We start from the raw sequence: 27,212 nt of genomic DNA, 5'->3' as shown, positions 1-27,212 counted from the left end.
GATCTCCCTCCGCCGCCGCGCCCGCCCTTTGCGCCCTGGCGAAGCAGGGGACGAGCCAGTCCCGCCCCCCTACAGCGACCCAGCTGCAGCAGGAGGGGCGGGACAGCGGTGGGGCCCCGGTACTCGGGGAGGAGAGGCGCGGGGACAAGGACTGGTACCCCCATGCGCGCGCATACACCTGCCGTCCAGGTGTGATCGCGTCCTCCCGGCCCCATCTCCCCACCGCTGCCCAGCCCACGGGCGGCAGGGGGCGGGGCCGGGCCCCGGGGGGCGGGGCACACTGGAGGGGGCGGGGCGGGGCCACAGCCGAGGCCCGGAGGCCGGGCGGCGGCGCGCGGAGGACGCACGGGCAGCGGGACGCGGGGACGGCGGCGGCCGGAGCGCGGGAGGCGAGTAGGACCGGGGGTCGGATGGGGGTTCGAGTCCGGTTCGGGGTTCGAGCGTGATCCTTCACCACCGCCAACTCCGGGGCATAACCTCGCGGGTCTGGACCAGCCGCTGCCTCTAACTCCACCATCTCAGCCCAAACTTTGCGGACTTTTGAGTGTCTCTGCCCAGTTCTCATCTCTGACTCCTGTCCCTGCTTCTCAACCCCCCACCCCGTCCTCCTCTTCCATCTGTACCTCTCGCCCTACCCCTCCGCCCCATCACTGCCTGCCCTCTACCCCTCTCCCCACCTCCGTCCCCCCTTCCCGCCCCGCTCGGTCTCCCTTCGCCCTCGGCGGCCGCCCGGAGCCAGGCCCCAGGCGCGGGGAAGGCGACCGGGCGTCCGGCTGGGCTGGGCCTTGTCCTGGCGGTTGAGCCGGCGTGGGGAGCGGCAGCTGTTTGCCATTAGCCAGGGACCCCGCAGGCCCCGCCCCTCCCTGCACGGGTGGGGTCCTCTTCACCCCCATCTTTGGGGCGGGGAGAGGGGCGGGAAGACCCCAGAGACATCCAGGCCGGTCAGCAAGGGGGTCTTTAAGGGAGACCCGGTTGGACATTTCGGGCTCACCCGGACCCTGTGCCCCGTCCTTGGCCCCTACATTGTCTCCTCTGTAAGTGTCCTATCTTCCTTTCTGTCTCTATCTTGTGTCCCCCTCCCTTGCCCCAGGGGTTCCATAGAGGGAGAGGGTCCTCAGCCGCTTCCAATCTGCTTTCTCCACCTGGAGTTGCCTGCCCTCACTGAGGATGGTCAGATGGCTGGAGACCCCCAGACACCAATCTCTGTCTGGGAAATGGGTTGGAGGGATGTGGAGTGGGGGTGATGGTGGCTAGACCTGCAGTGGGGTAATCTGCTAGGCTTAGGTTCAAATCCAGGACCAGCCATTTACCCATCCAGTGGCCCGGGACAAGTCACTGCACATTTCAAATTCCCCATCCGGGGGGGTTGTCTGATGCACAGATCAGTGTTGTTACTATTATTCACCCCATCCCTGTCCACCTCAAGGCGTACCCACAGGCTATTCCAATCCTGCACCCTGCCTCCAAGTCTCTCGGGTCCCCAGAAATTATTTGTAATCCTGTCGTATAGGGGGTGAGCCTCCAGGCAGGTGGAAAACCAAATTTCCTACATTTGGTGACTACGTGTTCCAGGTGTTGCATGACAAAGAAGTGAGGATAGAGACGTGGAGAGACAGGGAGAAAGAAGTACAGAGAGACACAGAGACAGAGACGTGGAGAGAGATAAAGCAAGACGCTAATCGAGAGACACCGGGCGTGAGAAAAGCACCAGCTCGGCAGCCCCTGGAGCCCCAGCCCCGCCTTCATGCCCAACAGGTGTCCCACCTGGCCCATCCTCCCAGGTACCCACTGCTCTGGCACCCACGGGCTGGTAAGGGTTCTTCTTGGTGGTGGGATGGGCCTGGGCCTCTGCAACTGGCGGTCAGACAGCAGAAAGGACTGGCTAAGCTCAGACAGAGTGTTTGGGACAAAAGGACCCTGGCTGGACTCCAGGATTGGGGGGGTGGTGAGTGAGAGGCCCTGATTGTCCCTCTCCTTTGCAGCCTCCAGGCGCCCCCTCTTACTTCCTCCTCATACCCCCATGACTTCCCGGGCCACCGCCCCTGCTGCTGGGCACCCCTGTCCCCAGCCGGACATGTCCTGGGGGTGGGCAGGAAGTTCTCGTGTAGCCCGGCAGTGAAACTGTTTATTTTTAGAGAAAATTGTTTCCATAAAGGGGAAAGGCTTTGCTCCTCACTGCCTCCCCACAATTTTCCCTACCCCCTCTACCCCAACTTCCCTGACCCAGCTCTATTTTGGGGTCCCCTACACTGAGCTGTAGCTCTCTTTTTTTTTTTTTTTTTTTGTCTCTGGGTCTTTGTCTCCTCAGATCCTTGCAGGATAGCTGTCGCCCTATTAGCACCCCAGCTCCCTGCCAACCTCAGCCCCCATCTGACCCCATACCTGCTCCTGGCCTGGGCTGAGGGAAGGGGGTGCAGGAAGGGTGGGCCTGTAGGTCTTGGGACCCCTAGCCTGGGGGCCTTGTGGAGGCGGGGCTTTGGGAACAGCTGGAGACTGTCCAGAGGCTGGACAGATGTGCAGGCAGGCTGGGAGGTTTGGTTTCTTTGTTTTAGGCCCCAGGGCCCTCACCCCACCCCAGCCCTTTCCACAGCTTGGCTGGGTGTACACCTATATGAGGGTCCTTACCTGGGAGCTGGGTGGTGGCCACATCCCCGCCCCTTCCCCTGCAGACCCTTCCTGACTCCCGTCTCCATGCCCCCTCTCCCCAGGTGAGCCTCGGCCTGTGCTGAAGGCAGTTTGACTCGAGGCCTCCCAGTGACACTTGAGGAACATCTACGGAGGGGAGGATGGCCCAAGTCCTGCACGTGCCAGCCCCCTTTCCAGGTCAGACTTCTGCAGAGGAAGGGGGCCCTGCCCAGGGGGTGGGGACATGGGCCAGACCTGGAGGCCTGAGGGTGGGGAGAGGGGTCTTGGGGGTAGGGGGAGAAATAGGGCCCTACCTGGGGTGGGGGTGGTGTGGAACACAGCCCTGCCCTGAGGGCCTGAATGTAGACAACCTGACTGTCCTGGAGGGTCAGAGAGGGAGACAGGGCCCTGTCCTGGGGGAAGGGGGGCGGGGCTGAGACTGGAGACCCAGTTTAGCTGCTGAGGGCCAGTGGGCTCCCATCTCTTGGGCAGATAAATCTTGACTGGGGGGGAGGGGGGGCTCAGTCTTCTCCGCAGAGGACAGCAGCGTTCAGAAGTCTTAGCGTTTCTCCCGCCGTAGGGACCCCTGGCCCAGCTTCCCCGCCGGCCTTCCCTGCCAAGGAGACCGACCCTCCCTACTCCGTGGAGACGCCCTATGGCTACCGCCTGGACCTGGATTTTCTCAAGTATGTGGACGACATTGAGAAGGGCCACACGCTGCGGCGCGTGGCCGTGCAGCGCCGGCCGCGCCTCGGCTCGCTGCCCCGGGGCCCTGGCTCCTGGTGGACTTCCACCGAGTCGCTGTGCTCCAACGCCAGCGCGGACAGCCGCCACTCGGCCTACTCCTACTGCGGCCGCGGCTTCTACCCGCAGTACGGCGCCCTGGAGGCCCGTGGCGGCTTCAATCCTCGGGTGGAGCGCACCCTGCTGGACGCCCGGCGCCGCCTCGAGGACCAGGCCTCCGCGCCCACCGGCCTGGGCTCCCTGACCCCCAGCGCGGCCAGCTCCACCAGCTCATTGGTGGGTGTGGGGCTGCCGCCCCCGACACCACGGGGCTCGGGCATGTCCACGCCAGTGCCACCCAGCGCCGGGCACCTGGCCCACGTTCGGGAGCAGATGGCGGGTGCCCTGCGGAAGCTGCGGCAGCTGGAGGAGCAGGTGAAGCTGATCCCCGTGCTGCAGGTGAAGCTGTCGGTGCTGCAGGAAGAGAAGCGGCAGCTCACGGTGCAGCTCAAGAGCCAGAAATTCCTGGGCCACCCTTCGGGGGTCCGGGGCCGCAGCGAGCTCTGCCTTGATCTCCCCGAGGCTCCTGAGGACCCGGTACCACTGGAGACACGGAGCGTGGGCACCTGGGTCCGTGAGCGGGACTTGGGCGTGCCCGATGGGGAGGTGGCCCTGGCCGCCAAGGTTGCGGTGCTGGAGACCCAGCTCAAGAAAGCGCTCCAGGAGCTGCAGGCAGCTCAGGCCCGACAGGCTGGCCCCCAGCCCGAGCCCCAGCCCCAGGCCTGGCCACCGCCAGACAGCCCAGTTCGCGTGGACACCATCCGAGTGGTAGAGGGACCTCGGGAGGTGGAGGTGGCAGCCAGCACAGCCGCTGGGGCCCCTGCACAGCGGGCCCAGAGCCTGGAGCCCTATGGGGCAGGGCTGCGGGCCCTGGTGACATCTGGAGGACCCGAGAGCCACCCCGTGTTCCGAAGCCATGAAGTAGTGGAGGCAGTATTCTCCTCGCCCGCTGCATCCACTGGCAACGTCCACTTGGTGAAGAAGATCAGCATCACAGAGCAAAACTGCAATGGGGCAGCAGGTGAGCCATCCTGGGCAGGGAGGACAGTGGAGGGGCCCTCTTTCTTCATCTGAACAGTAGGGTCCAGCCCCAGCCCTGGCCTTCCACCATAGAGATTGATCCCCATCTTGAAGCCCCTGTTTCTTCCTCTGCAAAAAGGGGACAAAATTATGCCACCAACTCAGTGTGTAGGGATCATGCTGAACAACTGGGTGTTTGTTAAATGTATGTTCTCTTGTCTAGTACACTGGAAGTGTCCAGAAGACAGAAAGTATTTGTCAGAGGATCTCCCCAAGACTTGGTTTGCTGAGCAAAAAACCCTCCCTGTTTGTTCAGTAAGTGGCAGGAAGCAATCTCAGACCAGTTCAAGTAATGAAAAGGAAATGTAACTTAGTGATAGCTTCAGGCATGGCTGGATCCTGGTGCTCTTGACTCTTTCTTTCTTTCTTTCTTTCTTTCTCTTCCTCTCTGCACCCTTGAGGCTTCTCTCTTAGACCAGCAAAGGTGACCGCACCGCTCTGCGCCTCTGTGCTTGCAGCTCAGTGGAAAGGGAGCCCCTCAGTCCAAACATTGCCAATAAAAATCCCAGAGGTGGCACTCATCGCCGGCTTGGGTCACATGCCCAACACTGAGCTAATCGCTGACCCTCACTGCCTAGCCCTTTGGGGCAGGGGAGCCCCACCCAGGTCCTGTGGCCAAGTCCTGAGGGATGCTCCCTGAAGGAAGTGCTGAGTCTTCATGCCAAGAAAGGGGATGTGGGTTGTGCAGAATGGCAGCTGCCTACCACTGCCGCCTGGGGCTCCCGGGAGAAGCTGCCAGGATGATTCATAATAATAACAGCAGCTGTTCTTTATCAGATACCAGCCGGGAGCTGGGTGCTGTGCGAAGTGTTTCACCCATAGAGGGGCTGAAGGCAGGGCTGTGCAGCCAGGCAACCTGGGTTGAAATTCCACTTCTTGCTGTGTGTCCCTGAGTGAGCAGCTTCTCTCGGGCCTCGGGTTCCCTCTCTGTGAAGCGGCATAATAACGCCCCCCCCCTAGGATGCTTGTGAATTAGCGCGCACAGTGAGTACTCAATCAGTGCTGTGTCTGTGTCTGATGATGATTTTCAGGTCAACTCTATTTATAGTTGGGGAAACAGGGGCTTGGGGAGAAGCTGCACTTGCCCCGTGTCACACAGCCAGGAAGTGGCCGAACCAGGATCTAACCAACGTTAGCCTGAACCTGCAGCAGGGCTCAGAGGGGGGACCCAGGTTCTCATGCCAACCTCAAATCTAAGGTGCCCAGAGCCTCGTGGAGGGACCTGAGGGCACAGCTGGAGGGTGGGGACGCAGCTGTGTTTTCTTGCTTTTCCATGTTGTTTCTGGCCAGCTCCGGGCACCACCCCTCTGTTGTGTATCTATTCCAAACACCCAGCCCTGCGACTCTGGCCTCTAGCCAGGGGCCCCGCCTGGCCCAACCTCAGGACCTCTGAGAGGCAAACTCCATTCCAGACATGCCTCCCAGGGCAGTCATGGGACCTCCTGCCGTCGGGACACACAGACAGAGTGATGTCCTCCCCGGCAGTTCTTCCTTGTGTCTCACTTAACTCCCTCTTGCTGCAGCCAGGCCCACTGTGCTAATTCATTTCAATGTCTGCTCATTCAGCAAATATTTATAGAGTGCCTATTATGTGCCAAACTTTTCTAGGCACTGGGGACACAGCAGTGCACAAGATAGACAGAATCCCCATCGATAAACAAATAGGAGGCCACAATAAATAAGTGAAGAATTATTTCAGAGAATCCGTGTCTGAGGCAGATATGTGTTCGATGGGGTGGCGGCCCGGGCTTCCCTGCTCCCTAGCTCTGCGCCCTTGAGCAATTGATTTAACCTCTCTGTGTCTCATTTGCAAATTGGGGGTCTTGACAGCCCGATGTCACCAGATTAATATGAGGCTTAATTGCATCAGTTCATGTTACGTGTTCATTGTGGCACCAGACACATAATGGGCGCTCAAGGGTTAGCTGTTGACTCTGAACCAAGATGTGAAAGGAAAGAAACAGTCAGATGGCAAAGAAGTGGGAAGAAGAGTGTTCTGGGAGGAGGCACAGCAGGGGGAAAGGCCCTGAGGTGAGGAGGGGTATAGGTGCAGCCAAGGTATTAAACAAACTAGAATAGGATGAGGCTAGAGAAGCGGGGCACAGGATAGCCTGAGCATCAGGGGTAGGTCCTCCTGGGTTTGTAGACTGAGGAGGAGCAATATAGGAAATAAAATGAGACATAATACTAGGAGGACTTGACAAGTATTTGGACTATGTATTCGCTTAGGTAGGTCAGCAAGATGTGTAGGTCAGGGAGGGCTCCCTGGAGGAAGAGGCAAGAAGGAGCCCAACCTCTCCGCCCTGTAGAATTCACTCACTGCAATTGAAGGGCAGTCTTCCCCTCGGGCTGAAAAAGCCTGGAGAACCCCAAAGTCCTGTCCCCCGATCTGGCAAAGGCACCACAGAGATCAGTGGAAGAGCCCTAACCGGTTTGGCTCAGTGGATAGAGCGTCCGCTTGCAAACTGAAAGGTCCCAGGTTCGATTCCGGTCAAGGGCATGTACCTTGGTTGCGGGCACATCTCCAGTAGGAGGTGTGGAGGAGGCAGCTGATCGATGTTTCTCTCTCATCGATATTTCTAACTCTCTATCCCTCTCCCTTCCTCTCTGTAAAAAAGCAATAAAATATATTAAAAAAAAAAAAAGAGAGAGATCAGTGGAAGAGGGGGCAGCCAGATACATGCATATCTGGGGTCTCTCCAAGACTTTGAAATTTTCTCTGCTCTTGTTTGAAACGTATTTCTATGAGAGCAATTCATATTCTTTGTGGAAGCTTTGGGAAGTATAGAAAATCTAGAACACAAAATAAAACTCCCATCAACCTACCACCGCCCAAACGCAGCTGCTGTCAACACTTCTGCTTCTTTCCTCCTGAAATATTTTTAATATATTTTTTATTGATTTCAGAAAGGAAGAGAGATAGAAACATCAATGATGAGAATCATTTATTGGCTGCCTCCTACATGCCCCACAGTGGGGACCAAACCTGCAACCTAGGCATGTGCCCTAACCAGAATCAAACCTGGGATCCTTCAGTCCACAGGCCAATGCTCTGTCCACTGAGCCAGACTGGCTAGGACTCCTTCTGAATTATTTAACACAGAAAATAATATGTATTTTTCAAGTCTGGAACATGGAGCTTGGAATTTGTTGTTTCTTTTCATTTTACTTTTAAAAGCATTTAGGCAGCCCTTACTATAGGCATTATTTGACTCCCTTTTTATATTTTAATTCATTCAAATCCCCAGCACCTATAAAAGGAGGGGTGTTTTTAATCCCCATGCTATAGATGAGGAAACTGAGGCACAGGCAGGTTAGGGGATTTGCCCACAGTCCTTGAAGCCAGGACCTATCATTTCTTTGCTATAACGATATCCCAGGGACATTTTCTGATGTTTTTAAGAATTTGTGGGAGGCGCCTTTTTGTTTTTGAACAGCCACATCATTCTTTACTCTCAAGGGTACCACGCCAACGTCCTTCCTCAGGAACCCTTCATATCCTCTGATCTGTTTTTTCAGGGCAGGTTTCTAAAAGGGCATTTTTGAGGATCTTGTTGTCTGTTACCAAATTGCTTTACGCCCCCTTGGGCTCACCCCTTTCCAGCACTGGCTGGGATGGCGAGTAATTTACATTTTTAACAATTTCTTTTGGATTTAAGGGGCCCAAACCTGAGTTAATGAAATTTCTTCTGCCCATGGTAACCACACTACTGTTGTTTTACTTTACTCTTATTTCATCATCTTTTCCAGCCTCAATGATGAGAGTCAGTAAATATGTTCAGCTTTCTGGGCCATATGATCTATGTTGCAATAACTCAGTTTACTCTGTTCTTTTTCTTCCCCAGCTTTATTAAGGTATATTATATTTAAAAAAAAGTATATATTGTATATATTTTTTAAATTCTCTACAACTTTGGACATTCTTTATTTTTATTGATTTGAGAGGGAGAGAGAACATTGATTTCTTGTTCCACTTATTTATGCATTCATTGGTTGGTTCTTTTATGTGCCCTGATGGGGAATCGAACCTGCAATCTTGGCATATCAGAACAACACTCTAACCAACTGAACTGCCCAGCCAGGGCAAAAGTGTGTATTTTTTAATTTTATTATTATTTATTTAAATCCTTACCCCAGGAAGGGGGAGAGAGAGAGAGAGAGAGAGAGAGAGAGAGAGAGAGAGAGAGAGAGAGAGAGAGAAAGAGAGAGATAAGAGAGAGAACATTGATTAGTTGCCTTCCATATGTGCCCCAACCAGGGATCAAACCCACAACCCAGATATGTGTCCTGACTGGGAATTGAACCAGCAACCCCTCATTGCACAGGATGATGCTCAACCAACTGAGCCACTCGGGCTGGGCAAAAGTGTACATTTTTAATGTATACATTTTTATTAATTTGGTGCCTTTGTAGCATGAAAGCAGATGTAAACAATATAAGTATTAATAAATGAGCATGGCTGTGTGCCAAGAAAACTTGGTGTGTGGACACCGTAATGTCAATTTCATATCATTTCCATGTGTCCCAAATGGAATCCTTCTTTTAATTGTTTTTCCAACCATTTAAAAATGTAAACACTGCCCTCAAGCTCGAGTCGGCCAATCTCTGCCCTGTGCCATTCACACACACCCTTCATCAATTCTCATCCCTCACCCCACTTAATATCATTCCTGGCAATCCACCTTCCAGAGTCATTTAGATATGTGAGTGTCCTTGAAAAATATGCCCTGTGTGTGTTAATTTCCTAAAATGGTATTGTGCTTTAGAGAGAAAAAAAATCTCATTCTTTTCTTAATTTTTCTTCTGCACACACTGTTTTTGAACTCTCCATGCTGATATAAATCCAGTGTGTCACTTTGAATGCCCGAGTATGTGCTACATTTTTCTTATCCGATCTCCCCTTGGTAGGCACCTGGGTTACTTCCAACTCCCGACTGCCATGAACAGTGCTGAACCCTCCTCACCTGTGCCCTTCAGTAGGGTCACTGGCACAGGAGGTGCACAGTGTCAGAAGTCCTGTCTGGTCCTCTCTGGAAAAACTGCCCCTGGTCACACGCCCACCAGCCATGCTTGAGTCTGAGATGCCCGTTTCCCCACAGTCCCCACCAACATACCGTCTTATATGTCCTTCTAACGTGTTGTCCATCTGGTGCCGGTGCAATGGTGTCTCCTTGTTCTAATTTGCATTTCTTTGATTTCTGATGAGGTTGGGCGTCACCATATATGTTTAATAAGATTCCTCCTTGGATCACTTATTTGTAGCTTTTGTCCATTTTTCTTTGGATAGTTTTGAGAAATTCTGGCACATCCCAGGATAGGGGTTGGTGAACCAAATCCAGCCCACTGCCTGCTTTTACTTTTATTTTTATTATTTTTATTTGTTTTGTTAATCCTCATCCAAGGATATATTTTCCATTGATTTTCCGAGAAAGTGGAAGGGAGGGTGGGAGGGAAAGAGAGAAAGAAATCTATGTGAGATTTCTCAAATGCACCCTGAGCGGGGCTGGGGATTAAACCTGCAACCCAGAGACATGCCTTGACTGGGAATCAAACCCATGACCCTTTGATGCATGGGCCGACGCTCTAACCACTGAGAACACTGGCGAGGGCTGTTGTTCTGTGGCTCACAAGAATGGTTTTTATGTTTTTAAATGGTTGAATGATATGAAAAGAAGTGTAACATTTTTTGGCATGAGCAAAATTATATAAAATTCAAAATTATAAAAACACAGCCACACCTATTCATTTCCAGAACTTGGACCATTTCGACGGAGACCATGGCCCGTGTAGCTAAAGTGTCTGCTGTCTGTCCCTTTACAGAAAAAGTTTGTTGACTTGTTCTGGAAGGTTATCGCTTGCCCATTTTTGGCATTGCGAATATCTTCTCCCTGTCTGTATTCTATCAACTGACTATGAGTCTTTTGGAGGTTTTTTTGTTTGTTTTCTCGTTTGTCTTTATCAAATAGAAATCTATGTCAGATATAGTTAAACCCATCGTCTTTAAAAAACTTTTTTCCATTGTTATTGGGATGTATTTGACATATAACATCGTATTTGTTTTAGGTGTACACATTAATGATTTGATGTAGGCATATATTACGAAATTATTACCACAGTAGGTTTTGTTAACATCTGTCACCTTAGAGAGTTAGGTTTTTTTTCTTGTGATGAGAATGTTTAAGATCTACTCTCCGCAGCTTTCAAATATACACTACAGTAGCATGAGCTACAGTCACCATCCTCTACATTACATCCCAAGATTTATTTATCGTATAACTGGAAGTTTGTACCTTTTGACCCCTTTCACCCATTCCCTGCCCCCATCCCTGGCAACTACTAACCTGCTCTTTATCTATGAGTTCAGGTTTTTTTTAGATCCCACATATAAGTGAGATCACCTTGTATTTTCATATATAGTTTGTGCTTTGAAGAATTTTTTTTTTTTAAGAGAGAGAGTGGAAGGGAGGGGGAGAGACAGAGAGAAATATTGATGTGAGAGAGACACATCAATTGGTTGCCTCCCCCAGGTGCCCAACTGGGACTGAGCCTGCAACCAAAGTACGTGCCCTTGACAGGAATCGAACCCACGACCCTTCAGTCCAAGGGCCAATGCTTTAACCACTGAGCCAAACAAGGAATATTTTTATTTTTTTTTTGTATTTGAAGTTTCATTTGTTGAGGTTTTTTATTTTTTCAATTACAGTTGTCATTCAATATATTGGTTTCAGGTGTACCACATGGTGGTTAGACATTGAGGAATTTTTTAAGGAATCTTTTCCCTTCCTGAGGCCCCCGATATTCTACATTTTCTTCCTGTGGCTTTGTAGTTGGACCTTCATATTATTCCTTCAGAGTTTACTTTCTGTGTAAGGTCTGAGGTAGGGTTCCAGCCTGACTTTTTCTTGGCTGGAGCAAGCTGCTTTCCCCAACACCACACCACAGAGCCACCCTTTACCAATGGTTTGTGAAAACCCCTCTGTCTGACCCTAGTTCCCTGAGAGGGGGCTGTGCTGGGCTCTCTCTCTCCTGTTCCCTTGGCCCCTCTCTTCATGTAACAGAACCCCACTGTCTGGACTGTTCTGGCTTTGGCATATATTTTACTCTCTCCTAGGCTGGGTTATTTGTCTCTGCCCATTTTTGTAAAATTATCTTAGCTGGTCATGGACTTTAGTTTTTCCATATAAATTTTGGTATCAGTTTGCCCCATCCCCCAGTGAAATAACAGCAATAAATACCATTTTTATTAGTGTTATTTTAGGATTGCAGTATCTGACCTTGACCTTCTCACATGAAAGGAGCCACCCAAGCTTTTGGAAGCAGGGCCTGCTTTTCCCTGTGGCAAAATGGGCATTGGTGCTACTCCATTTTTTTTGCATTTTTTGAAAAATTGTGCTGAAATATATATAACAACATTTACCATGGTAACCATTTTTAAGTGTCCACATACAATGGTATTCAGCAGTCACATTTTTTTAAAAAAATGTTTTTATTGATTCCAGAGAGAAAGAGGAAAGGAGAGGGAAAGAGAGAGAGAAATATTGATTGGCTGCCTCCTGCACACCCTCCCCTGGGGAAGGAGCCCACGGCCCTGGCGTGTGCCCTAACCAGGAACAGAAGGTGCACCTCTTGGTGCCCCGGACGATGCTCCACCAACTGGGCCACACCGGCCAGGGCGGCAGTCACATTTTTTGTGCAGCCATCACCACCAACATCCCCAGAATTTTTCCATCTTCTCCAACTGGAACTCAGTCTCCATTCACCACTAACCTCCCGTCCACCAGCCCTTGGCACCCACCATCTACTTCCTATCTCTATGAATCTGACTCCTCCTGGGGCCTCCCGTAAGTACATTCACACAGTATTTACCCTCTTGTGCCTGGCTTATTTCACTCAGCAACGTATTGCTTTACCTGACTTTCTGACCCTCCCAGGTGTCTAAATAAGGGGTGTGAGTTTGGGGCACACACAGAGATTGCAAGCTGGCATCTGCCTCCTGACACATTTCACTTGGCCACATAATGTTTTTGTTTTATGTGAATTTATTGACAGGGTTTGAAAAAAAAAATCAGGAGTCCTGGCCAGGTAGCATGTTGGTTAGAATATTATCCCAATACACCACGGTTGCAGGTTCGATCTCCGATCAGGGTACATACAAGTATCAACCAAGAAATGCATAAATGAGTGGAGCAACAAATCAATGTTTCTCTCTCTCTCTCCCCTTCTCTCTCTCTCTCTCTCTCCCTCTCTCGCTCCCTCTCTCCCTCTTCTTTCTCTTTCTAAAATCAATTTTTTTTTTAAAAATTAGATTCTCATAAAAACCAGCTCCGGAACTGGCCTGGCCAAGCCACGCCTGGGCTGCAGTGCTGTCTGCGTGCTCATGGCCAAGTGTCTCATCTTTTCTGTGTGCTTGTCCCAAGTATTTACTCCCTGTTCTTAACTCAAGTTGAATGTTGCCCAAGGACTTGAGGAAGTAGTCACTGTGTATGTCAAAACAGTTTTAACTGTTAAAGAGAATTAAAGTGCCCAGCCGGCATGGCTCAGCGGTTCAGCTATGACCTATGAGCTAGGAGGTCGCAGTTCGATTCCCGGTCAGGGCACATGCCCGGGGTTGCAGGCTCAATCCCCAGTGGGGGGCATGCAGGAGGCAGCCAATCAGGGATTCTCATCATTGACATTTCTATCTCTCTCTCCCTCTCCTTGAAATCAATACAAATATATATTTTTAAGAGAATTAAAATGAATTGGTCTATGGAGCCAGTGGCAGGAAGGGGACGTCCTGAGGAAGTGGTGACATGGAAGCCACACGTGGCCTGGGGGGACCTGAACCTTTCCGAGACTTGGACAGCCACCACAGTGGTGACTGAACTTTTGTTCCTCGTTCCAAGCTGGTGCTCTGGGGCTGGAGCTTCCTGTCAGCTCCATTCCCAAGTGGACAGTGGGCACCCTCGGGGCCTGATGCCCACAAAGTCAGCTTTGTCCTTAGACCAAACTAGGTGGGTTTTCTAAAAAATTGTGATAAGATACGTATAACATGAAATTTTCCATTTTAAGAATTTTAAAGTGTCCAGTTCAGTGGTGTTTTATGACCATCACCACCCCGCACCTCCAAAACTTTTTTATCTTCCCAAACTAAAACTCTCCCTGGGTGGGGTTTTAATTGTCATTTTCCAATAGCTCAATTGTTTCTTTTTTCTTTTTATTAAAGTAACGCCTGCTTAAAACTGAGTAAAGAAGGAAAAAAGGAAGCCGGATATAAATGCCATTTATAGCACAATCCTACTTCTGTTAAAAAAAAAAAAAAAAAAAAAAAAAAAGCAAGCCCCTAGCTGGTTTGGCTCAGTGATAGAACGTCCACCTGCGGACCGAAGGGTCCTGGGTTCGATTCCAGTATGTACAAGGGCATGTACCTTGGTTGCAGGCTCCACCCCATCCCAGGTCCTGGTTGGGGCTCGTGCAGGAGGCAACCAATTGATGTGTTTCTCTCACATTGATATTTCTACCTTTCCCTCTCTCTTCCACTCTCTCTAAAAATCAGTGGGAAAATATCTTCGGATAAGGATTAAAAAAAAAAAAGAAATCAAAGTCCTGGCTGGTGTGACTCAGTTGTATACCGAAAGGTTGCAGGTTCAATTCCCAGTCACGGCACATGCCCAGGTTGCGGGCTCGATCCCCAGGAGGGGGCATGCCTTAGGCAGCTGATTCATGTTCTCTCTTGTATCCATGATTTCTCCCTCTCTCTTCCTCTCTCTAAAAAAATTCAATAAAAATCAATCAAAAATCTTTTATAAAAGAAAGGACAGACTACAAAAATCATAATATGAAGTCTTATCAAAATATAGCTTACGATTCTCTTGAATTAACAGATGCTTCTTGAGCCTTCCCAAGTGCAGACATTGTTCTAGGCCAGTGGTCGGCAAACTCATTAGTCAACAGAGCCAGATATCAACAGTACAACGATTGAAATTTCTTCTGAGAGCCAATTTTTTTAAATATATTTTATTGATTTTTTACAGAGAGGAAAGGAGAGGGAGAGAGAGTAGCATTGATGAGAGAGAAATGTCAATCAGCTGCCTCCTGCACACCCCCTACTGGGGATGTGCCCGCAACCAAGGTACATGCCTGTGACCGGAATCGAACCTGGGACCCTTGAGTCCGCAGGCCAATGCTCTGTCCATTGAGCCAAACCGGTTAGGGCGAGAGCCAAATTTTTTAAACTTAAACTTCTAACGCCACTTCTTCAAAATAGACTCGCCCAGGCCGTGGTATTTTGTGGAAGAGCCACACTCAAGGGCCCAAAGAGCCGCATGTGGCTCGCGAGCCGCAGTTTGCCGACCACGGTTCTAGGCTCTTCATCTCGCCTTACTGTCTTCAGTCCACATAAGCTGCCAGGAAGTAGGAATGCCATTCTCCCAGGCACTGAGAGGTTACGTGAATTGCCCGAGGTCACATACTTGCTCCTGGAAGACGTGATTCCCTGCAGTGACCACCACACGGCTGTGATCAAATCTCGTTTCCAGACAACACTTAGAATGTTGTTGGAAGTTGGAGAGGGGTCATGAGCCAGCATCGTGTGGTCGCAGGATCTTCCCTGTCCCTGCCCAGTGTGGGGCAGGCAGCCAACCAAGGTTGGAATTGGATTCTTCTGCTCCATCACTGAGCAACCCTCCGGTGCCTCCATTTGTTCACCCGCAATAATCCACCTGCTACGGGCTGGGAGGAGTTGATGCAAGAGTTAGTCCTCAGAGCTGCTGACGCGGGAGGCAGTGTTACTACTGTGAGGGCTTTGCTGTTTCCCACAGTGAGTGCCTCTTTCCTGCCCCTCCAGGTCTTCCTCCGGTTTCTGCAGAGTCATCCTCATCGCCCCCAGGGTCCGCAGCAGCCTCCCTGGCACCGCCCAAGAACAACACAGGCTGGGTGCCCCCCTGCAATACCAGCACCAGGGAGCCCCCCAGGCAAGCAGCCCCATGCGAATCAGAGGAGGCCGGAGGTGCAGGTAAGTGGGGGTGGCCACCCAGACGGACAGAATGCTGGAGGCCCGGGCACGGGGTCTGGCTTTGGGAGACCCTTGTGACACCAGCCCTCCCCCCAGGTGGGCCCCAGGTGGGCATACGGTCCATCATGAAGCGGAAAGAGGAGCCTGCAGACCCCGCGACCCACCAGAGGAGCCTCCAGTTTGTGGGGGTCAATGGCGGGTGAGAGAAGCCCCCACCCACTCCCCAGCTTCCACATCCCTGTTTGTTCCGAGAATGTACCAAGTCCCTGGCCTAAGCCCCTCACTTTGATTCACTCATTTAACTAAAGCACAATAGACAGGAGAGGACACGGAGGCACGGTGAGGCTGAGTGCCTCGCTGGAGCTCACGTGTGCCCAGGAGCCTGCCGAGGCGGTCTGGCTCCAGAGCCTGTGCCGTAGCCACTGGACTGCACGACTCCTTGAAAGGTGCCAGATTAAGCTCCCGGACGAAGCAGGAAGGAGGGGGACACTGAGGCTAGGTGGGATCTTGGGAGGCACGATGCCCCAGGAGCGTCACTGAAGGATGGGCGCGTGTGCTGCAGCACAGCAGGAGCTGGCAAAGTGAAGAGAGGGGTGAGAGGGCTCTCCTGGTGGAGGGCACAGCCTGGGTCCAGGCCCAGAGGTGAGAGGAAGCAGAGCGACATGAGAAATGGGAGGCATCGGAGCGATGGTCAGGGACAGTTTGAAACCTCGAATACCAGGAACGTAGACTTTGTCCAGAGGAAGCAAGAAGCATGAGGGACCCATCCGAGGTGGAGCAAGGGTCTGAATTAGGAGCAGAGCGTGTGAGAGGTCTGAATTAGGAGCAGAGCGTGTGAAGGGTAGAAGGGAAAAGAGTGTCCCTCCCTGGCCCCCCCCCAGCGCCATCCCAGTCACAACTAGTGTCTGTTCAGGTTTACTGTGTGCCAAGTGCTGTGAGCCACATTCCTGCAGACCTGTTAGGTCCATACTGACATCGTCCTCGTTTAACAGATGGGGAAACCAAGGTCCAGTCGTCAGAGCCCCACACCCGTCCCCCACCACTCGCTGTCCCATCTGCAGCATCTCTCCCTCCCCGCCCATCCCTCTTCCCCAGGTGTGAGTCATCTGAGGACTCCAGCACAGCAGAGAACTTCTCAGACAATGAGAGCACAGAGAACGAGACCCCGGAGCCTGAGGCCAGGGTGCCAAGTGTGGCTGAAGCCCCCCCGCTCAGGCCCACAGGGACGGCAGTGGCCAAGATCAACCAGGAGGAGTGCCAACTATCTCGGGAGTCTCAGCGAGTGCCCACGGCTGAGGGGGCCTCAGGATCAAATGTGGAGGAGATCCGGTCAGTTTTCTGGGTGGGGGGCAGGGCCAGGGTTGTGTGTGGGGTGACCCCCAATCCCACCATCCAAGCCTTTTGAGTGAATATCCCATCAGTCATGCACACCTTAGTCTAAATGAGCAGAGAAGCACTTTTCTCCCTCTGGGCATCTTGAAGATCTGGAGGCTTTGAGGAAGGGCCTGATGGGGGCAGTTTGGCTGTTGGGTTAGGATTTAGGGGGCAGGTAAAGTCCTTAAGCTACCCACCTTTTGGGGACATTTTGCCCCACCTGTCCATCCTGTTTATCTTTTTTTTTTTTTTTTTTTTTTTTAAATATATTTTATTGATTTTTTACAGAGAGGAAGGAAGAAGGATAGATAGTCAGAAACATCGATGAGAGAGAAACATCGATCAGCTGCCTCTTGCACACCTCCTACTGGGGATGTGCCCGCAACCAAGTTACATGCCCTTGACCGGAATCGAACCCGGGACCTTTCAGTCCGCAGGCTGACGCTCTATCCACTGAGCCAAACCGGTTTTGGCATGTTTATCTTTTTTTATTCCTTGATGAAAAATCTGACATTAGGAAAAGATTTTCCATCTGCCACTGACCACTTGGAGTAAACTAGCCTGTGTGTCCACTCTCTCTTGGAGTCTGTTTGTTCTCCATGTATGCCCTGTGGGGTATAATATAAAAACTTGTTCCTGGTGAAGGGGGTGTCTGAGGGTCTACCAGTCAGGTGAGCCCTGGCAGGATTGGGTGAGTGCCGTGGTGGAGAGCGGGTCTCTGAGTGCCCCAGCCGGATGTGGAAAGTAAGGGAAACCCAGGAGGCTGGGATAAACCCCCTCTTCCTCACAGGATGGAGCTAAGCCCCGACCTCATCTCAGCCTGCCTGGCCCTGGAAAAGTACCTGGACAACCCCAACGCCCTCACCGAGCGGGAGCTGGTATGCGGGGTCCTGGGACTGGGAGGGTCCCCCTTCCACCACACCCTGGCTTCTTCCCGTCCGCAGGGCCTCCCTGTGCCAGCCTCAGGGGGAGTGTGCTTGAGTCATGGGCCTTAGAGAGGGGCCAGGGAGGTGGGGAGGGGCCCGAGGATGATCGCCCGCTGGCAAAGCTGGCCTTGGTTCCTGGCCCTTCCGGGAGCTTGAGAGGAGGGGCTGGAATATCTCCCTCCACTGGTTGTACACTCACCTTTGAAGGTCATTCCCCGGATGGAGATGCTCACAGCTTCCTCGGGGGCAGACCTTGGATTGCAGTGTCTCCACTTCCCCTTGTCCAGGACGGGGTACAGCACTGCTCCAGGGGCTCGTCTGGGTGGGGTGCCCATGCTCCCCCTTCCAGGCTCCGGTTCAGGACAGGGACATCCACACTCCCCTCCTGGGGCTTAGCCCTGGAGAAGGTGGGCTGCCGCCCGCCCTCCTACCCCTCTCCTCTCCGGCCTGCAGAAAGTGGCCTACACCACGGTGCTGCAGGAGTGGCTGCGCCTGGCCTGCCGCAGTGACGCCCACCCGGAGCTCGTGCGGCGCCACCTGGTCACGTTCCGGGCCATGTCATCACGGCTGCTGGACTATGTGGTCAACATTGCCGACAGCAACGGCAACACCGCGCTGCACTACTCCGTGTCCCACGCCAACTTCCCGGTTGTGCGGCAGCTGCTGGACAGCGGTAAGCCCGGCCAGGCCGCCTGAGGGGTCCCGGGGGTGCGGGCCAGCTGTCACCCCGGTTTGGTGGTCTGGTTGGGGAGACATGGCCCTCCTAGTCTAGTGGGGGAGACACTGCCCTCCCACTCTTGCGGGGAGCAGATGCAGACCCCACCTGTCGCCCCAGTATTCTGGAAAGGGCAGCCATGGTCTTCGGGAACACACATGGCCCTCCCACCATCCACACAGAGCCTGTGTAATGGAGGTCACACCTCTGGAACCCTAGTCTGAGGGACGGACATGGCTTTGAGTCTTCGGCTTGGAGAGAAGATGTGGTGCCCAATTTAGCAGGAAAAGGTTTTCCTTTCCCTAGTCAGACTGGGGAGACACAGATTCCCAGTCTGATGAAGACTCTAATCTGATGGAGGAGGCATAGGCCAGTCTGAAGGAGACTGATGTTCAGCCCTAAATGTGGTGCCAATGTCGGGGGGCCCCAGTCTGATGGAGGGGTGGAATGGTTTCAACTATAAAGGGCATGGCTCCATTTAGAGGAGCCACTCCTCTAACGGTGTGAGAATGGAGACGAACACCCTGGGCAGAATGGGGTTCTCAGTCTGAGAAAAGGGAGGAATCTGGCCACACCTAGACGGATGGAGGAGACACGATGCCCAGAGCTCATGGTCGAGCGAAACAAGGCTCCCGGTCTGATAGCAGAGATGTGGCCTGGTCCTCAGGGCCCTCTCTCAGCCTTGAGGTAGGCCTGCCGGTGTCAGTGGGTCTGAGGGCTCATGTCCTCCTGCCCCCTCCCCCAGGTGTCTGCCAGGTGGACAAGCAGAACCGTGCTGGCTACAGCCCCATCATGCTCACCGCCCTGGCCGCCCTCAAGACCCAGGATGACATCGAGACGCTCCTGCAGCTCTTCCGGCTCGGAGACGTCAACGCCAAAGCCAGCCAGGTAGGCCCCGGGGCACCGCAAACCGGGGCAGCCCTCCCCGTTTACCAAGTCCTGGCTGTGCGCCAAGCCCCAGCATGACCTCGTTTCATGCCCAGGGAGAGTCCCCGCTCCACAGACAAGGAAACAGAGGCTCAGAGAAGCAGCGTCATTTTCTCAAGGTCAAACTAGAGGAGGGGATTTGAACCAAGGGGGTCTAGCTCCAGAGCCCCATTCGTGTGCCCTTCCCCGGCAGGTGCAGGACCTTCTGTGGAAGTGGGTGGGGACGGGCGAGGTCATGGGGGTCTCCAGCCTTTCTTAACCTGACGCCATCCCACGTGCTGCTGGGTAGTGCATTGGGCATCAGGTGGAAGCCAGAGGCTCAGATGGTGGGCCCACGGGCACGGTCCCCACACTCCTGGAGCTCACTAGCCAGTGGGGGCAGGAGCCACTCACATTCAGGCAGCACGGAGGCTTGGAGGGGATTTGGACTCGGGCTGCAGAGCGCCACCAGAGGCGTTCCGTCAGGGCAGTGGTGCGGCCCACTTTCTGATTTGAAATCTCCCTTCAGCTGCATGTTGGGGAGCAGAAGCTAGGAGACTGTGAAAGCCACAGGGATGTGGATGGGGGTCCAGGCGGAGGAGCAGGGTAGCCAGGACACAGGGGGACAGCCAGGGGAGGGAACTGAACAGCACAGACGCCCTGAAGGGAAGAAGCTGGGCGCTGCAATGTGCATACAGGAGCAGACCTCTTGCTCTTTTTTTATTGATTTCCGAGAGGAAGGGGGAGGGAGAGAGAGAGAAACATCCATGATGAAAGAGAATCATTGATCGGCTGCCTCCTGCACGCCCCCTACTGGGGATCGAAACCGCAACTGGGACATGTGCCCTGAACCGGAATGGAACCTGGGACCCTTCAGCCTGTAGGTGGACACTGTGTGCTGAGCCAAACCAGCTAGGGCTGGTTTACTTTTTTTTAATTGAGGTGAGATTCACACATTATCCCTTGTAAAATGTACAGGTCAATGGCAGTTAGTATACTTACAGTGTTGTGTCACCATCACCTATATCTACTTCCGGAACATTCCCATCACCCCTAAAGGAAACCCTGCACCCGTTAGCAGTCACTCCCCCTTTCCACTCCCCCAGTCTGCTTTCTGGCTCTGCATTTGCCTGTTGTGGGTATTTCATATAAATGGAGTCATGTAGTATGTGCCGTTTAGTGTCTGGTTTCTTTCACTGAACGTAATGTTTTCAAGGTTCGTCCATGGTGTAGTATGCAGGGTGTGGTGTTTCCTTTTAAGACTGAATAATATTCTGTAGTATGGGTTTACCACAGTGTGTTTATTGTTCATCTGCTGGGAAACACTGATTTAATTTTTTGAAGGTTCAACTGACATACAGAAAAGTGCACAAATCTTAGCTTCATACATTTTTACCTGTTTGCACCTGTGAATTAGGCGCCTGCTTTAGGTGGGCGTGGGGGTGGGGGTGGGGGTGGGGGTGGGGAGGCGAGTGGCATCCCCCTGAGGAGGAGACATTGAAGCTGAGACCTGCGGGGTGAATGCGACAGCGGAAGGGGGAGGGACCAGCAAATGCGAAGGCTCAGTGCAGGGAGGACTGTTTGAGATACAGAAGGACAGCAAGTGGGGCGCTGTTAGCATCGGGTCGCTCGGGAGCCGTGACAGGTTCCGGAGCCGGTGACGTGCCTCGGAGCCTGTGTGGTGCAGCAGCCTGTTGCTTGTGCTGCGCAGGCGGGGCAGACGGCCCTGATGCTGGCAGTCAGCCACGGGCGCGCCGATGTGGTGAAAGCTCTGCTGGCCTGCGAGGCGGACGTCAACGTGCAGGACGATGACGGCTCCACCGCCCTCATGTGCGCCTGCGAGCACGGCCACAGGGAGATCACGGGACTGCTGCTGGCTGTGCCCAGCTGCGACATCTCGCTCACTGACCGCGTGAGTCAACACTCAGGTGCACCCCAGGGTGGGCGGGAGCTCGGTGCCGGTGTCCTCATAGCAACGGTGCTTCACAGGACGGGAGCACCGCTTTGATGGTGGCCCTGGACGCAGGGCAGAGTGAAATTGCGTCCATGCTGTACTCCCGCATGAACATCAAGTGCTCGGTGAGTCTGAGCCCTAGCAGGGCGGGGGGGGAGGGCAGGGGCGGGGGGAGCAGGGCTGGGGCCTGGGAGGGGACAGATGTTTATGAAGAGCTGATGGTGTATGGGTCCTGAGCCAGGGACTTAGTAGTCATCTGCTTGTTGAACCTTCACGGTGCCCATGAGGCCATGAGTCACCGAGAGCTGAGACTGCATGGTCATGGTCAGCATCTCAGTATTTGAACCCAGACCTATCTGGTTCCAAATGCATGCTCTTTAAGTTATTTTAAAATATGTTTTTATTGATTTCAGAGAGGAAGGGAGAAGGATAGAAACATCCATGATGAGAGAGAATCACTGATCGGCTGCCTCCTGCATGCCCCCTACTGGGGATCGAGCCCGCAACCCAGACATGTGCTCTGGCCGGGAATTAAACTGTGACCTTCTGATTCATAGGTCAACGCTCACCACTGAGCCACACCGGCCAGGCCAAATGCATGTTCTTAATCACCATTCACTCATTTGAGAAATATTTACAGAGCACTGACTGTCTCTGGCCCTAATCTAGGCCTGGCAATCAGCACTGAACAAAACAGAAAAAAAGTTTCTGCCCATCATAGAGCAGACATTCTAATAAAAGACAAAATAAGCAAATTGGTGTATCATAGCCAGAAGATGGTAAGTCCTGGAAAGAAATATGAAACAGGATAGGAGGGACAGTGAGTGATGGAAGAGCTACTTGAGACCTTCATGAAACTGTGACGCTTGAGCCAACACTTGAGGAAGTGAGGGAGCAAGTTATGTGGCTCTCCAGGCAGAAGGAACGAACAGTGCAAAGGCCCGAGGCAGGGGCTTTCCTGGTGTTTGAGGGGCGTCTAGGAGCCCCAGCGGGAAGAGATGAGGGCCAGGAGGTGATGCCCCAGATCACGCAGGGCCTTGTGGGCCACCATGGGGCTTCGGGTTTTACCGAGAGCGTGTCAGTGTGTAGAGACCTTAAGAAGTCTCACTGTAAAGAAACCCAATTTAACTGTGTTTAAGCCAATGTTTCTCTTATCAGACCACAGAAACCTGAGGGTTTGTTTTTTTACAAAAGCTTGTCTGTTAGCAAAACGCTCTTCCAGAAGCACAATAGGAGGATAACACTGATACTAGCTGTGTCCGGGTGCCTGTGGAGGAAAAAGCCCTTCCAGTCTGATGGAGGAGACAGGGCGGTCCCTGTCGATTCCCCGTGTGGTGGAGGAGACGATATACTAAGTGCCCACTGGGTGTGATTTCTTGAACCTTCCACAGTAACCTGATTCATTTGCATAAAGTACGATTATTATTTTCTTCTCAGTTTTTCCAGGTGGGGAAGTGGAGGCTTAGAATGGTTACATCCTTGGTTCAAGGTCTCCCAGCCAGGAAGGGGCAGAGGCCCCGGGGACCTTCTGACTCTAGACCTTGGGCAGGAGCCTCATGCCTCCCCCCCCCTCCCCCACGCCTGCACCCCCACCTGCACTTGCCCCAGCTGCCCCGAAGCGTATCCGGGTTCGGGTTCAAGGGTAGCATCATGGGTATCAACCACAGCAAATCCCAAAAGGTCCAAGAGAGGGAGGTTGCAGACATGCCATCTGTCTCCACCTGGCTCCCAGGTTCTCCTGAGGCTCTGAGCCTTTCTGGCTTCAGGACACCCACCTGGGCCTCAGTGGTGATGCTCAGGATCACCTCAGTTTCCTCAACTGGAAGATGGGTTGATGGGGCTGGAGATGGCTCGCTGTCTGATCTGTGCTCCTGCCCCCAGGGACTCTGAGGAAGGAACCCCAATCCTCATTGTGTACCTGGACCACTGCCACAGCCTCTGCCTCCCCCAGCCTCACTGCCCCCTCAGCCTGCTCTCCCCACAGCAGCCAGAGGTCATGGCGGACACCTGAGTCAGCACATCCCTCCTCCTCTCACAGCCCTCTCTGGCTCCCCCCTCCATTGGAGAAAAAGCTCAAGTCATCCATAAAGCCCATCAGCTCCACCCACCCTTCCCCTCCCCGTCTGAGCTCCAGCCACACCAGCCTTCTCCCTGCTCCGTGTCAGGGCCTTGGCACTGGCTCTCTCTCCTGCCTGCAATGCCTGCTCTGCCCCCTTGGCTGGCCCCTCAGCATCATTCAGCTCAGACAGCCCCTCCCCGACCACCCGCTGTCCACTTTCATCCCCTTCCATCTCTCATCCCTGATGAAAATCCTCCACTGCATTTATTTATTTGCTTCTTGGAGGCATCTCCCCCATCACGTGGCCTCCTGGAGGCCAAGGGATCACAGCCTCTTGTTCACTCACCGCAGCCACTGGGCCAGCCAACAGAACCGGCGCCTTGGAGGCAAGGATGCCAAACAAGGAATTGTGCTTCTCGTTTCAGTTTGCCCCGATGTCAGATGACGAAAGTCCTGCATCGTCCTCCGCAGAAGAGTAGCCATGAGGGGGGACCAGAGGTGCCTCCCCTCTAAGGCCAGTCAGCCCCAGAGCGAACTTTCCCTCCTCCCTTGTTTCTCGTCCTGGTCTCCTCCCTGGCCAACCCCACTCATACCCACCAAGGCCTAAGTCTCAAAGGCAAGTGGGTTTTCTTCTGCTTCCCAGCAGTGACAAGACTCCAGCTTAAAGCGGGTTTTTCCCGTTCCCCAGTTCAAAGCAGCCACAGTGCAGACCGAAGCTTCATTCTCATAGGAATTGGCGCCAGTGGCTGATGCTGGGCGTGGGTTTATGGAGAACACAGAACAATCGACTGGCAGTGATGGATGGAGGAGGGCGAGAGGGAAACTTATTGTATTTTCGAGTCACCATTGGGGAAGAGGGGGAATCATATTACTTGTTGCCAAATCTGAAAGTCACTGGAAATGCATATTTTCATTTTAATCTTGAGTGTTATTACTCACAGGTGGCGTCTGGAGTGGCTTAACTCCCCCTGGGCCCCCACATTTAATTGTCTGGTATGTAATAGTGTTTTGTCCACTCCCCCCAGACAGCTTTCTTGGGGGAATTTTGGTCTCTTCACAAAACAGATGCTGTCCTTGTCACCTGGAATAGGAAATTTAGCCCTTTCTTCTGCTTTCTCGTGCTACTGCCAGCGTCCACCCCGTTCAGGTCGGGGGAGCCTCAGGACTCAGCAGCCGAGAGGTGTGAGCAAGTTCATATCAAGAAATTACCCCGACCTCCGGCCGCTCCCCGCACAGAGGCCCTAGCAAAAATTAATTTTCCTAGAAAATCCTTCAGACCTGGAGACACAGGAAATGAATCCTGTTCCCAGCGTGGCTGCTGAGTCTCTGGGCTTCGAACCCAGGTTACGGGCCGTCCAGATCCTCCACAGGCTCCAGATTTTCTCTCTTCAAAGGAAAGAAAACAGGCCATGTGTGTGTTGGCAGCGCCTGGGGCCGGCTCCAGGAACCCCATGTGTGCACAATTAAAAGTTGGCTGCCCCCAGAGGGCTCCCAGCACAAACTTAAAGAGGCAGGGCCTTGCCGAAAACCAAACAAGGGCCAGCTGGGTGTTTTTTTTTTTAACCTACAGGCTTTCCGGAGCTGCCTGGAGCAGAGCCTGCTGGAGAGCCCCAGCTCTCCAGACACTCACAGTTTCCTTAATGGCCTGTTTTGTTCCCAGGATCTCGACCGAGTTTTCTTTCCTTTTCCTTCCCCTGTGAACCAAAAAAAGAAAAGGGAGAGGCTCCGAGCCTCCGAAAGTGCCCTGTGGCAGGGGAGTGAGACCCCTGGCTAATAGGTGTCCTGCCCTCCCGGCCAGTTCACAGCCCTGCGGCCAGGGTCGGAGCCAGGCCACAGGAGGATGGAGCAGGCCCTGCGTGCTCACGTGTCCATTCAATAATGCGAAACGCTGGCTTTTTTCCTACAGAAGTGGGTTTCCTGGCTTGATGGGAGTCTGGCTTGCTTTGATTTTGAAAGGATCAAAATCTGTTTTACTTTGTACCTGAGACAAAAGAGCTTGCATGGTCAAAGGAGGGAGGCACCCCGGAGAGAGGGAGAGAGAGAGTGTAAGTTGGAAAGAAAAAACCAAAGCTGCCTGAGGATGTCCACGGTATTTGATGGAAGGCTGCAGCTTTGAGCAGCGGTACAAGAGTTGTGTGCCTGTGTGTCCTGGCCCAGAGCCAGCCGGTGCGTTTATTTTAAGCTCCTACAAGCAGCTCATTGACACCATATTTGTCCCTGTTCCCCGCTCCCCTGGTGCCCATTGGCTTGGCATGGAGCCTACAGGGGGTCCTGCCTTTGTCCCCACTCTCTTCTCACGTGTATTCACGACTTTAAACTTTACTTCCCAACCACGGTACGTCCATAAAGACAGTATTACGCTTAAATGAAGTATTCTTTTTTGTAATCATTTTTTAGATGGTAAAGAAATTTAATAAAGCTACTTTATGATAATGCCATATCTGTGTCTGATCTTTGTCTCGGTGTGTGCCTCTTTAAGCTTTAAAATAGATACCTTTTTGCCCTAGCCGGTTTGGCTCAGTGGATAGAGCATCAGTCAGCCCACGGACTGAAGGGTCCCGAGTTCGATTTCGGTCAAGGGCACATGCCTGGGTTGTGGGCTTGAACCCCAGTAGGGGGCGTGCAGGAGGCAGCCAATCCACGATTCCCTCTCATCATTGATGTTTCTATCTCTCTCCCTTCCACTCTGAAATCAATTAAAAAAATTATAATTTACTTATTTTGAACAATGTTCAAAGCTACAGAAAAGTGACAAGACTATTATAATAAACTCCCTTATGCTCTGTTCTATACTGTGGCCACTAGCTACATGTGGCTGTTTCCATTTAAATATACATTAGTTATAATTATAATTAACTTGTGCCTGGTGGCTATTATATTGGCCTCCAGAGGTAGAAAACATTGCCATTGTGGCAAAAAGTTCTAACAAAGACGCACAGTGAAGACCTTAAACAAAATCTTTACAGAATGCGTTTTCCTCATGACAATTCATAGCAATTGTAAAAGGCAAAATTCGAACAATACAGAAATGTTCGGCATAGTGGAGGTGCCCTGGTCCACTTAGTGTAAACACCTACCATGTCAACAGTTTGGAGTATCTCCTGCCAAACCTTTTTTCTAAAATGTTTTGCTGCTTTATTTTTTGAGATATAATATGCACACATGTTGTGCACAAGTCTGTTAGGGTTGCCAAAGGAGGAACGTACACGGCCAAAGTGGTAAGGGATTATAAATTTATTAAGTCTTCTGGAAACTCAGATGAGCTGAGCCCCCCAAATGGCACCAGCACCCAGGGACAAGGAATCAGATTTTAAAGGACTCTAGGCGGGCCTATTTTGGGCAGGTCCACAGGGGAAAGATTGTGGTCTTAGCAAGTGGAATGTGGTCTAAGGCCCAGTGGTCGGCAAACTCATTAGTCAACAGAGCCAAATATCAACAGTACGATTGAAATTTCTTTTGAGAGACCAATTTTTTAAACTTAAACTTCTTCTAAAGCCACTTCTTCAAAATAGACTCGCCCAGGCTGTGGTATTTTGTGGAAGAGCCACATTCAAGGGGCCAAAGAGCCGCGTGTGGCTCACGAGCCACAGTTTGCCAACCACTGATCTAAGCGAAAGGGAATGTCAGTTGTGAACTGGCCTAAAGGTCAGTTCCCAAGGGAGTGGGTATCGATTCAATTATTTGATCAGACCTAACAAAGTCATGCACAAAAGCACATCGCTCCATGGCTTTTCACAAACCGAACACCCTCGAGTCACCAGCACCAGGACAGGAAGTGGAGCGCCTGGGCTGGCCCC

The 27,212-nt window shown here is 52.5% G+C and overlaps 1 protein-coding gene across 1 annotated transcript; it reads left to right on the top strand.

Annotated features, from left to right (window-relative positions):
- The first annotated feature begins 285 nt into the window (after positions 1 to 285).
- Positions 286 to 25,853, top strand: KANK2 (KN motif and ankyrin repeat domains 2). The gene is made up of 13 exons (XM_080674846.1): positions 286 to 389; positions 1,573 to 1,781; positions 2,709 to 2,823; positions 3,206 to 4,429; positions 15,314 to 15,481; positions 15,578 to 15,680; positions 16,577 to 16,810; positions 17,646 to 17,733; positions 18,235 to 18,454; positions 19,242 to 19,384; positions 21,114 to 21,314; positions 21,392 to 21,481; positions 23,841 to 25,853. Exons 3-13 carry the CDS (start codon positions 2,787 to 2,789, stop codon positions 23,892 to 23,894), a joined length of 2,562 nt encoding a protein of 853 aa, XP_080530972.1. The 5' UTR covers positions 286 to 389; positions 1,573 to 1,781; positions 2,709 to 2,786; the 3' UTR covers positions 23,895 to 25,853.
- Positions 25,854 to 27,212: the final 1,359 nt, after the last annotated feature.

Source organism: Plecotus auritus (assembly GCF_963455305.1).
Source record: "Plecotus auritus genome assembly, chromosome: 6".
In the NCBI taxonomy this organism is placed as follows: domain Eukaryota; kingdom Metazoa; phylum Chordata; class Mammalia; order Chiroptera; family Vespertilionidae; genus Plecotus; species Plecotus auritus.
This window is presented reverse-complemented; position numbering and strand designations above follow the sequence as displayed.

What these genes read in the sequence shown, in the direction of transcription:
- KANK2 (XM_080674846.1), top strand. Translation starts at nt 2,787, where the DNA reads ATGGCCCAAGTCCTGCACGTGCCAGCCCCCTTTCCAG. An exon ending in AGAGGAGGCCGGAGGTGCAG is followed by an intron (nt 15,482 to 15,577) that starts GTAAGTGGGGGT and finishes CCCTCCCCCCAG; the next exon opens with GTGGGCCCCAGGTGGGCATA. An exon ending in CCCTCACCGAGCGGGAGCTG is followed by an intron (nt 17,734 to 18,234) that starts GTATGCGGGGTC and finishes TCCGGCCTGCAG; the next exon opens with AAAGTGGCCTACACCACGGT.